This window comes from Hydra vulgaris, chromosome 15 (assembly GCF_038396675.1).
Source record: "Hydra vulgaris chromosome 15, alternate assembly HydraT2T_AEP".
NCBI classification, from domain to species: domain Eukaryota; kingdom Metazoa; phylum Cnidaria; class Hydrozoa; order Anthoathecata; family Hydridae; genus Hydra; species Hydra vulgaris.
In genome coordinates, this window is record NC_088934.1 from 12,900,001 (window position 1) to 12,912,547 (window position 12,547).

The following is a 12,547-nucleotide window of genomic DNA, read 5'->3' on the forward strand; positions in this document are numbered from 1 at the left end:
TAAATCCAAGATTCTACTGAATCCCAGCAAATACCACGGCTGTAGCTTTCTAAAAACAACACAAAAGTATTGCTTTCTGTAAAAGAAAAAATATGTTTTCTTTCATAATGTAACAAATAAAGTAACAGCGGGTAAAATGAAACAGAGCATACAACGACATAATTATAAACATGTTTTTTCCTTTGCTCCTACTTATTTTTTGTATGAACATATTCTAAATATTTTTTAATTATGTGTCAGAAAAACTTGACCTGAATACGGGGATATAAAGTTTCAACACAAAACAGAGTTTCTTATAAGAAAAAAATGTTTCTTATGAGATTTTTATGCCTAAAAAAAAAGGTACAAGAGACTCATAAGAAAAATTTGCGAGCATTGAAATTAAAACATATCATTGTATAAAGCCGGTCAAGAATCTTTTAACAAATTTAAATTTTCTAATTCAGGCAAAAAGTTATGAGTTAAAAGCGGAAACGGTGAAATATGGAATGGAATGAAATGCGCCAAAATTCACTTGGTAAATAGGGTTTTTTATAATATAACAAGCTGTCAAGACCCCAAGAATAAGGCTCTTGGTAAATGCATTTATATATACCCTTTAAAAAATGAAGCGTTGATTTGATGTTGATCAACGTTGATTTTGCGTTGACATTAGCGATCAACGGCGATCAACCATAAATGGATGTTGTAGCAACAGCAATGTTATCAACAGCAAATCAACGTGTTTTTACAAACACTGAGCGTTCGTTGATTTACTGTTGACAAAAAACAAATTTATTGAGCCGATTACTAACAGTAATTTGCTGAGCATTTTCTGCTGGGGATTTTTTTTGTTATTTTTGGTGGTTATAAAATGTTTGTTCAAATTTTAATTGTATTACGGTATGAAACGAATATAAACTTTATTGAAAAACATATATTTTATTAAGTAATTATTTTTTCAGTTCTTGAATAAAGATTATCCTAATGAAATTAGGGTAGTTCTTTAACTATTTGAAGATAATAGAACATCTTAATATAAATATTTTAACAATTTAACATGAAAAAGTCACAACTTAGCAGCAATTTGGCCTATTAATGCTTATTATAATAACATTACTATTATCATAGCAAATTATTAATGGCTGCAAGTATTTGCCTGATAAATTCTGACTGCAAACTTAAATCATATAGTACAAAATGCAATTTAAATTGATTTTTTCTGTATAAGAATAATAACGCCTTTAATTTTTTTTCTTTTGTGATGTAATAAAATAAAGATAATAATGCCTAAATATGACAGAAGCCTATATATGAGAGAATTTATGAAAGAAAAACGAAATACTGAAAAAAGAATAAAATATCTTCTTGAAGAGTGCAACATTGTTGGTAGAGGGAATTGCGTTCATCTAGATTTAGACATTCAAAAGATTTTTGAAGTTTCTGAAGATGTGCACAGTGATATATTGATGTTTTCAATCACTTTGCCACAAAATAAATTTTGTTTAAGTAAAGTTGAATCTAATTATTGTGATGTTGACGACATTTAAAAATAGTTTATACAGTAGTATTGATACTCTAACTTCAACAAAAGATTTTTTATATGAGTGGTCATTAAAATACTGTATAAAAGATGATGCTTTAAATGCACTTTTATTTCACTTAAATAAATTTACTCCATCTATACCGAAATGCTGGCAGACATTACAAAAATCTCTTCAAAAAGTTAACGTTTTATATGTCAGTGGAGGCGATTATATATATTTTGGAGTTAAAAGTGCAATTGATTATTTTTTATCAACAGTTGGAAATAAGAAAAAACTTGATCTAATTGTAAGTATTGATGGTGCACCTATGTACAATAGTAAAAAGACTTCTATTTGGCCTATACTAGTTACAATTAACAGAAAAGGATCCTATGCTGTTGCAATTTGGCATGGTCAGGGAAAACCAAACAATTTGGATGAGTACTTTGAAGATTTTATTCTTGAAATGAAAAAATTGCAAACTAATGGGTATAAACAGCTTCTGGTGACTATTAAAGCTTTTGTTTGTGATGCGCCTGCAAGAGCATATGTTAAATGCATTATAGGGCATAGTGGCTATCATAGCTGTGAAAGATGTATGGCAGTTGGCACACAAAAACATGGCGTAAGGTTATTGGAAACGACTACTTTACTTTGTACTGACATGGCTTTTAAAAATAATTTTTATAAAGAAGGTCACCAACTTGAGAGTCTTTCTCCACTTGTTCAGTTAAATTTCCCAATGGTAACTGGATTCCCATTAGACTATATGCACCTTATATGTCTTGGAGTAGTTAAAAAACTTCTAATAAACTGGTGTAAAGGTCCCCGATGTATTAGAATAAGTCAATCTGTTAAAGAAAGTATTTCAAATGAACTCATAAATTTACGAAGTTATACACCATCCAATTTTCAACGTAGACCACGCTCTTTAAATGAACTTGAGAAGTGGAAAGCAACAGAGTTTCGATTATTCTGCTTTATGCTGGACCTGTTGTTTTAAAAAGGAAAAATAAATAAAACTATGACTTATTTATTTTTTTTTCAATTGCTATGCACATACTGCTTTCTAATAAAATGGCCAAAAATGAATTGTTAGTGGCATTTGCTAAACAGCTGCTTATATGGTTTGTCAGAGAAGTAAAAATTTTGTATGGGGAGATCTTGGTAACATACAATGTTCTTAGCATGATTCATTTAGCTGATGATTGTATTAACTTTGGGTAGAGTCTTGATCATCTATCAGCTTTTCCTTTTGAAAACTTTTTGGGTTGAATTTAAAAAATGGTGTGAAAATCACATCAGACTGTTGCCCAAATAGTGAATCAATTAGATGAGAGAAAAAAGTTGGATATTTTTCTTAGAGAAAGGAATGGTAAAGAAATTTCTGCCCAAGTGGTAAATAAAAAGATCACATCAAATCTATGAGACAGAGTTTATTTTATTCAAGGCAAAGGGTTTATTTTAGTAGAAGATTTTGGTAGATCTTGTAAAATGCAAGGCTCTAAATCCTCATTCAGTTCGAAAGTTTTTTCCTGATTGTTTTGAAACATCTTACTTAGACGTTTGTTATGTAAATTCATTAGCCAACCTAAAAACAATTTTTCCAAAAAAAAAAGAACTTTTGAAGAAAGGCTTGATGATACCTGTTTAAAAAGGTGGTTATGCTTTTTTTCTGCTTAGACATTGTGATATTGCTTATGATCACTGATTTCTGGAATTAAAAACACAAACTTTGATTATACTTGCAGACCATCAATTTTTTAAGTATGTCTGTGCATGTGCCATTTTGTAAAATTTGTTGTAAATTTGTCAAATATGTAGTTCATTGAACAAATTTAAAGTGAGTTTAATGCATTTTAATTTATAACTTTTTTGTGTGAAACAAATACCTGGTATGTTTATAGAAATAATAAAATATTTACACAATGTTTTACATTAATAAATCTAAAAAGCGTTTTACAAAGTTCATTGTTTTTAATCTCTAATGTATTTTTAATTTTATTTTGTAACTTATATAAGATTGTTTAGAATTAAATTGCACCAGAATATTGAAATTTCATTTGCCATTGTTGAGTTTTTAAATGGAAAAATTAAAGAAGTGGAAGTGATTGCTAAAAGTTGGATGAAAAATGAAGGGAAATGCTTCTGGCTGCCATTTAAAAGTGATTCGTAAAGCTGTCACAACCTTGCAGGCATCAACCTCCGATTGGAAGATATACCCTGCTAGAATTTTATACACTACAGGTTTGCATATTACTATTAAAAAATGTAAAATAATTGAATTAGATATTGAACTGTATGTTTTGACCAGGGCATTAGAGAAATTTGCTGGTGCAAATTTATTTTAGGGCGCCCTTTACAATATGACTATTCTCTCATTTAATATCACTTATTTTAAATCCAATATTCCAACGGGTTTTTTTAACAATGCTTTTAGTTTTTTTTAAACTTTTAGTGTTTTTTAAAAACTAAAAAATTCATTAATTTTCATGGGTTTTTCATTAAAATTCATTAATTTTTATGCGGTGCACCAATTACACTCCATTCTCATAGGGCCTGCTTTTGCCGCAAACATTTCAATTACATCTTTATTAGATATTGATAAATGATTTTACGTACATAGATTTGTGTTTATGAAGAAGCTCAGTCACACTTAGAGAAAGCAGCAGATACTTCAAATATTGAAACTGACATCGAAGAGAAAAAAGGGACAAAGCAAAAGTAAATTTTACTAAAATTAGTTTTTAACAAACAAAAAATTTTGCAATAAAGTATTACAAAAATCATGCACTTTTTTTGTTTATAAAGTAAAGTTTATATTAAAGGAGAAAGACAGCAATGACATTTTGTGAAAGTGATGAAGATATTGCGGTTGGTGATGAAGAACTATACGGAAGATACTATTTTGATAGTTCAAATAGCTAAAGAACATCTAACGTGATTCCAAATATAGCAGGTTAACTATTTTTGTAAAAGTTAAATAATGGTTTGTTAAAATAAAATGCTTATTTTTTTACTGAATTATAGATGTTTTTAAATCAATATCAACTCCCCATTTACACAGTGAAATAGCAAGCTTTTCATTTGCTGAAAATAACAATGACTTCTCGAAAGAAACTAATCTATCTCAAGGGAAAATGATGTTGTCTTCAAATATATTGGTAAAAAAAAGTCCTAATGTTGCTTTTGTTCTAATTAAAATCTGTGTGTGTGTGCAGTAAAAAAATTAATAGAAATCAGGACTATATGTTATAGAATATAATTTTGTTGACGAATATTTTATAAATATATGTTTGTTGACAAGTTTAAATAAAAATCACTTTATAATGTTTAAAAATTTTATTTAATTTTTGTATGTATAATTTATCTATACCTAGGTAGAAAATGGCTCTAAAAATTGTGTTTTGGATAAAGAGGATAGCAAAGAAAGACATTTGTCTTGCCAGGGTAAATTAAATAAAAGTTTTATTTATTTTTTCCTTTTAGGTAATTTTTCATGGTTAATTTTTTACAAAATATTTTACATAAATAATAATAATATTGTTTATTTTACTACATTTTTTTTTAAAGATTTTCAAAAAAGATTTGCGTTGAGTTGGATGGCAAAAATAGATAAAAGAGAAAAGTGATTCAAGAGTCAATTTTAAAAATCCATGTATTGAAATTAAGATAATTTCATTCATATAGAATGAACATAATATGTATTCTGACCCTTAAGTAATTTTTATTTTGTTAAGAATAGATGAGTTCTCTTAGTCGTTGTGGAGGTAATATAAATCGGCTTTTGCTTTTGGAAAGTTGTTGATGAGCGAGGACGCTGGGGCCTGTTTTAATGTCTTGGGTGGTTCATTGAAGATAAATTTTAAAACATACACCCTGTATCATATGATAGTAGGTAAGAATGGTTTTATGCATTTTTTTAAATTTTTTATTTCACAGGAAATATATTTTGTTTATCCTAGTCAGTCATTTATGTAACTATTTGCTATAATTTCTGCAGTTTGATTTTTTTCAAATTAGATTTGAATTTTTGATTTAGTTGCGATTACACGACAGCATCATGATGCAAAAATTTGCGAATGTTATTCAGGCATTTCGAAATTTTTAAGGCAATCAGGAACACGGCTCAATCGAAAAGTTTTGAAAATGAACAATGCTGCAAACGCTAAATAAATTGTTTGAAAATGTAAATTTTGTGTTAAATTCAATAAAAAACTTTCTTACTTTCTTTCATTATTCTTTTGAGTTAGCTTTGAATTTACAAAACAAATAAAGATTTGAGCAATATGTATAAATTTTATATACAAATATTTTATATATATATATACATATATACATACATAATATATATATATATATATATATCTATATATATATATATATATATATATATATATATATATATATATATATATATATATATATATATATATATATATATATATATATATATATATATATATATTTATATATATATATATATATATATATATATATTTATATATATATATGTACATACATATATATATATATATATATTTATATATATATATATATATATATATATATGTATATATATATATATATATATATATATATATATATATATATATATATATATATATATATATATATATATATATATATATATATATATATATATATATATATAAATTATAAATCAGTAGAAAATCACTTAACAAAGTTTTTTTTCATTTAACACTGTGTTTCATTAATAAAAAGACTCATCAGAAATACTGAGTTTTTTTATTGATGAGAGCATTTCTGATGAGTCTTTTTATTGATGAAATACAGTGTTAAATGAAAAAAAATTTTCTTAAGTGATATCCTACTAATTTATAATTGCTCAGTTCTTTTAAGGACATTGAGCACTCTATTTTGTAGAATACATTTTAAAGTTGTTTAAATATAAACTTTAAGTTGTTTAAATTTCGTAAACTGTTGATATATATTTTTTTGATATATGCATCAAAAAGCGATTTCAAAATACCGTCGGCTATTATAAAAATCAGTGTTGAATCACCAAGAAAAAATGATTGTTGATTAAACGTTGAAAAGCAACATTCGATCAACGTTTTTTGTAAACACCAAATTAACGTTGATAAGTGGCTAACATTTTGGACAAAAAATCAATATGGAATCAATGTTGACGAGAAACATTGAATCAGCATCAAATCAACGCCTCATTTTTTAGCGGGTATATATATATATATATATATATATATATATATATATATATATATATATATATATATATATATATATATATATATATATATATATATATATATATATATATATATATATATATATATATATATATATGTATATATATATATATATCTATATATATGCATGTATACATTTTATAATATCTTTATATATGTTTGTAATAAATTTTAAAATGGTTTTGTTTCGTATTTTAGAAAATTAAAAAATATCAACAAAAAAAAATAAATGAGCAAGCAAAAAGATTTTAACCACGGCAATGCACTTTAAAAGCACAGTGAGCCACTAAAACGTATTATACAGTTTTTATTAAATAAAATAACTTATAAATTTATATAATAACAAACTTATGCTACAAATCAAAATTAAGGAAATATTTGCCGCAATGCAATTTTTAAGTAGAAGCTATAAATTTTGATGCTATTTTTAACATTACAAAATTTGATATTTACATAAGTTTTATTTTTGCATACACTTTTATTTACAGTTTCTAGTAAAAATAAATGTGCTGAGACTCTTTCTCGCCATTAACTCCAGTGTAATGGCTGCTGTGAGTTCTGTGTAAACACACATTAAGTTGACCATTATATAATACTAGCTATTTGGACCCGTTAAACACAAGTTAAGTTAAGTCTTATAAATAGTATTACTTAATAAATATCAATCTCATAAATACCAAAAGCTTCAAGCTGACGTAAGAAAGGTTCGCACAGTGCATTCCTGCTTACCTCAAGTATTATCCTGCAAGCATATTTTTGTTTGTTATAATTTTTTTTGAGTTAAGCGTGATTAGCACTACCACAGGCAACGTTACAATAAGAAAGATAGCTGCATATGAACGAAAAATATATACTTTTTAAAAATTCATTGTTAAGAAACGATTTTGTTTGATTTAACATGGAAATACTTTTTGAGATTTTTGTTTTGACTTAAATACATTTAACAAAAGTATACTATTTTTCTAACTCCATAACTAAAGTACCTCATGATTTATTGGGTCGAAAGTTTTGGATAAATCAATAATAACCACAATTGTATAGCAATCACTATTAAATATGATATATGTTTAACCAATTTAATTATTGCATGGTGAGTAGAATGGTATTTTTTTTAAACATATTAATTACAGCATAAGTTATTTTTTTAGTTAAATATTTATAAATTCTGTTATACATAATACGTTCAATTAGTTTAGAAAAGCAGGGCAAGACTGAAATAGGTCTCTAGATTAAAATACTAGTCTCACCACCAGAGTTGTAAGTAAGTATTATTTTTGCAATTTTCAATTTGTCTTGAACATTACCTGACTAAATTTAGAGAATAAAAGTATGGAATAATAAAGTTTTGATAATATTAAAAACAGATTGAATTACAGTAACCTTAATTTGATCAATACTTGCACTTTTATATATTTCAAGACTAATAACAGCATTGTGCAGTTAACTTTTTATTAAAATTGGTTCCTTCATTTTTATATCAGTTGTTGTAGGATATGAACAAATCCTTTTTGATTAATTGGAGTTTTCGCTGCTAAGCTTGGACCAACATCAAGGAAAAAACTGTTCAGTTTTACAATAATAACTACTTTATAATCAAAAAATAATTTACCATAAAAAAAAGGTAAGTTATTTGTTGCAATTTTATTCCAGTTAATTCTCTAATAACATTCCACGTTTTTTGAGTGATTCCTATGTTAATTTCAAGCAACTTAGAGTAATAATTTATTTTTGATTGTTTTTAAGTTTTTTCAAACAAATTTTTGCAAAAAACTTCATTTCTATAAGTTTTATGTTTTAAATATTTTTTATGCAGTTTTTGTTTTTTCTTTGATGGTTTCTGTAGCTTTCTGGTCATCCATGGGAATAGAAATTATTTAGAATTTGTTAATTTTACTTTAAAAAGAAATGCCTTATCATACATTTTAAAAAATTGGTTTAACAATAATTCAAAAGCATTAGGTAAATCATGAGATTGTATTATAAGATTCCAATCAACGTAACCATTTTACAAAGTTTTAAATTGGCAAATGGAAGTTTCTTTGATTTGCCTAACGATTACTGTTGATTTGAGGGTAGTGTTACTTCGAGCTACGCCCTCAGTATTAAGGAAAATAGGGAAATGATCAGTTATATCGGATAGGGAAATATCAATAGGGAAATGATCATTTAGGTCAGTTCTGATTATTCATGTTTTATAACGGCTATTTTGAAAACTGTAAGTTTTACGTTTTTATCTAATAAAATTGATTATATTTTAGTTACTCTTGATGCTTTGTTTATAAATGGGAAAAGGTTATATTTAAGAAGAGGATCTTCTCAAATATAACCTTTTCCCAGCTATAAACATATATATTTTTGCTCTTTTTCGCTGTGTTACGGTTTCCCAAACTCGGTGGTAGCTCTCAAAGAGACTGATTTCATTATTAGCTGTTGAGAATCTAAGTGCTAACAGTGCCATTTTACGCGTGGACAGTGTCCCTCTTAATTCTTGGGTTATGACTGGGTTAATTAGCAAAACTAAGACAGCTGCGAATTCCATTGCTTGCAAGGCTTTGTCTATCTAATCAATAAGCCAGGTTCTTTTTAAATTTAAATCATGTCAAAAAGTAACCCAAAGTTCTTTTTCAGCTGCTATATCTAATCGTAAACATTTTTTTATCTTTTATAAAAGAACAACTCCCTTGTGAACAACTTATTATTGCAAGAAATCAAATCAAAATAGTGCCTTCTGATGCAAAGCTCAATTATTGTTTGTTCATTAAATCTCACATCTTATCTCAGAAGTTAGGCTCTTGAGATTTTCGGAAACTCTTCAACAGCGTCAGTAACAAAGGTAGATCTAACATTCCGTCACTCATTCATGGTGCTAATTTTATGACCTCTCCCATTTATAAAGTTGAACTATTTTCAAAGAATTTTTTTCTAATTTAAATTTTGAACCATTTGTCATACTTTTACTCCCATTTTGGTTATATTTCAGTTTAACTCGTCTGCGACTTGTGAATCAGATATCAATTATGTTATAGAGTTACTTAATTATTATGTTTAAATTTCTTCAATTTTCTTTAAACTATTTAAAAAACTCTGAAAAACATTCTGAGCTGCTGTTAGTAAGGCCTTTTAGTCTTTGATTAACAGATTTCTGTTAATCAAAGAAATGAAACTATATGCCGCGTCCATTTATTACGCAATAAAATCTCTCAGTCACAGCAATTAGCAAGTCACCGATATAGCGAGAAGATTGAAAACGTTATTGATTCTCTGACCGATAGTATTTTGACTCGACAATGCATGTTAATATCAGAGAATCAATACTGTTTTCAATCTTCTCGCTCTATGGGTGACTTGCTAATTGCTGTGACTGAATGATTTTATTGCCTATTAGAAGGACGCGGCATATGGTTTCAAATTATCAAATCTTTTCTTTCTTATCGCTTTACTAAAGTCATCAGTAAAGGCCAACACTTAACTTCATTTCCAGTTACTTCGGGGTACCTCAAGGTTTCAATCTTGTTTCTGTTCTATTTCTTAACTTCATATATAATCTTCTTGGCAATCTTACATCAAAAGTTTCTCTATTTGCTTATAACTCAATTTTATATTCTTTTTTTATTAAAAAGTCTTTTCTTTACGATTGATCAAAACAAGCAGCCAATCTTTAATCAGATCTTACTTCTGTAACATATTGGGCCTTGCAGTGGCTTGTAAATTTAAATTTTAACAATACTTAGTTACTCACTGCAAAGAACCATTACAATACTGTTGATATTTCTATATTCTTGAATAGCTACCCTTTTACTGAGCCCTCGTTTTTACGCTTTTTTGAATTTTCATTCACAAAGATCCTCTAATGGAAAGCATATTTATAATCAATTTACACTCTCTTTAAACTTTACACTCTCTCTTTTGGCCTTATCACAAAGCATTTGATAAAAAATTTACTTCTCCTTCCATACCAATTTTATAAAAGATATATATAAAAAAATGAGGTAGTGATGGAGTGGTAGAGCCAAAAGTGAGAAGTTCCGAGTTCGATACTTACAACTCCCCTTGTAGTACCGCGCTCAACTTGTTTCTCCGTGCAGCGGTCGAGTTCGTCAAGGTTCATGTTTTGGAGTTAAAGAGTTAAAAGAGGGTCTTTATCACAGTTTAAGTAGCCTCTTTGACTGTAGTGAAATTCTCAACCTTTAGGAGGAGAATTACCATTTAAAAAAATACATTACATAGTAATGTGTTACAGCAAACTATTGAATTATTTTTTTTACAGAAAATATTATTGCAAAATGTCAAGTTAAAACTACACAAAAAAATAAAATAAAAGTTTGGTAAATATAAACATAAAATCTACACTGGCGTGCTAGATTTTAATAGCGCGAGTTTTCAAATTGGTAGCAACTTTTGTTTGAAATTGAGTTAGAAAATACAATATTAAGAATTATCTAAATAAAAGGGTAAATGTAGGCAGAATAAAATAGAGGATAAAATGAAATAGTTAGGATAACGTTTGTTCTTTGCTTCTACTAGTTAATTTAAAAAATATTTTGGAAATAGATTTTATTATGATGTGGAGAATCTTTTTCTGAACAAGATGTTATTTTAATTAAATACAAAATAAAAAACATTTAAATGATTTTCTCAAATTTTCGGTCGCATGATGGTTGCTTTTTTTTTTTTTAAATGCGCATAAAACTCGCGAAATGAATTTTTCTGAGATCGAACTTAAAACATACCCTTGTATAAATTTAAAGTCGATGAAAATGTTTTTCTTAAATTAAATTTGCTAAAAACAAACATTGTCTGGTAACAAGTTATGAGCTAAAAACGGAAACGGTTAAATATGGGGTTGAATAAAATACGCAAATTATACGCTTGGTATTTAGGATTTTTGAAATTAATTATGCCTAAACTAATTAATGAATCTTTCAAAAATCTTCTTTCAACTTCTAAATCGTTTATTATTATATCTATTTTTATATAAAATATGCCGCAATAAAACTTGCCAAACAAAAAAAACAAAAACATACACGAAGGGCTAGTAGGAAATCTATATAGGCGTTTCAATAGCATAGGTAAAACAATGTGATTCAAATGCAAGGTTGCCACAATATTTTGAATCAACTTTTGCAGATAATATTACAACAATGATATTTTGTTTTGATATTGTTATGTTTGATTTCTGAAGTAAAGTTTTTCTGAAAAATATTTAATGGGTATTGTTGATAGTTGGTAACTAAAAAGTACGTAATATAACTACAAAACCTTGGATTTGTAAGAGCGCATTATGTGGAGAGCATCATAATTCATAAGTTAGGAAGAAGAATTAAATGGTGCTTTATGCTTGTTTATGTTGATATTTGATGTCCTTACGAGAATCAAACATATTGAAGCAGAAAGTACAGTGAGTTTTGTTACGCATTTATGAAAACAAGCGGAATGCTGTGTTTTTCCAATTGTTATAAAAGCAGTAAAAGACCCAAAATATCAACATGTTATTCTGTAAAGTTGATGCAAAAACTTCTTAAAGTAGAGCAATAAACTTTGAGAAATCATTTGCAATTGGTCAAAACAAAAACATAGCGTCAAACAACAAAAAAAGAAATGTTAAATAAAAAACGCAAATACATTAGCTATTTGTTGCAGAAATACTCTACAACCATTGTATATTGTATTTTTATAGGAAAAAACCAACAAGTTAATGACATAAATAGTAAAGCTAAGTTTGAACATAGCATAGAAAATGAGTTAGAGGAACGCTTTCCCTGACATGTAGTTTAACAGAGAAAGGACAAT

General features: G+C 27.2%; 1 protein-coding gene across 10 annotated transcripts; it reads left to right on the forward strand.

The window, feature by feature from the left end:
- The first annotated feature begins 718 nt into the window (after positions 1–718).
- On the forward strand, positions 719–5,739 carry LOC136091533 (uncharacterized). 10 transcript variants are annotated; one of them, XM_065819198.1, is made up of 8 exons: positions 719–3,752; positions 4,132–4,229; positions 4,334–4,464; positions 4,536–4,669; positions 4,886–4,955; positions 5,079–5,163; positions 5,246–5,403; positions 5,548–5,739. In XM_065819198.1, exon 1 carries the CDS (start codon positions 1,513–1,515, stop codon positions 2,506–2,508), a length of 996 nt encoding a protein of 331 aa, XP_065675270.1. In that variant the 5' UTR covers positions 719–1,512; the 3' UTR covers positions 2,509–3,752; positions 4,132–4,229; positions 4,334–4,464; positions 4,536–4,669; positions 4,886–4,955; positions 5,079–5,163; positions 5,246–5,403; positions 5,548–5,739. The 10 variants fall into 10 exon arrangements, 9 of the variants coding, with proteins under 9 accessions (XP_065675270.1, XP_065675269.1, XP_065675268.1 ...); XM_065819197.1 differs by having other exon boundaries at positions 5,251–5,403; XM_065819196.1 differs by having other exon boundaries at positions 5,079–5,403.
- The last annotated feature ends 6,808 nt before the right edge of the window (positions 5,740–12,547 follow it).

What these genes read in the sequence shown, in the direction of transcription:
- LOC136091533 (XM_065819196.1), top strand. Translation starts at nt 1,513, where the DNA reads ATGTTGACGACATTTAAAAATAGTTTATACAGTAGTATTGATACTCTA.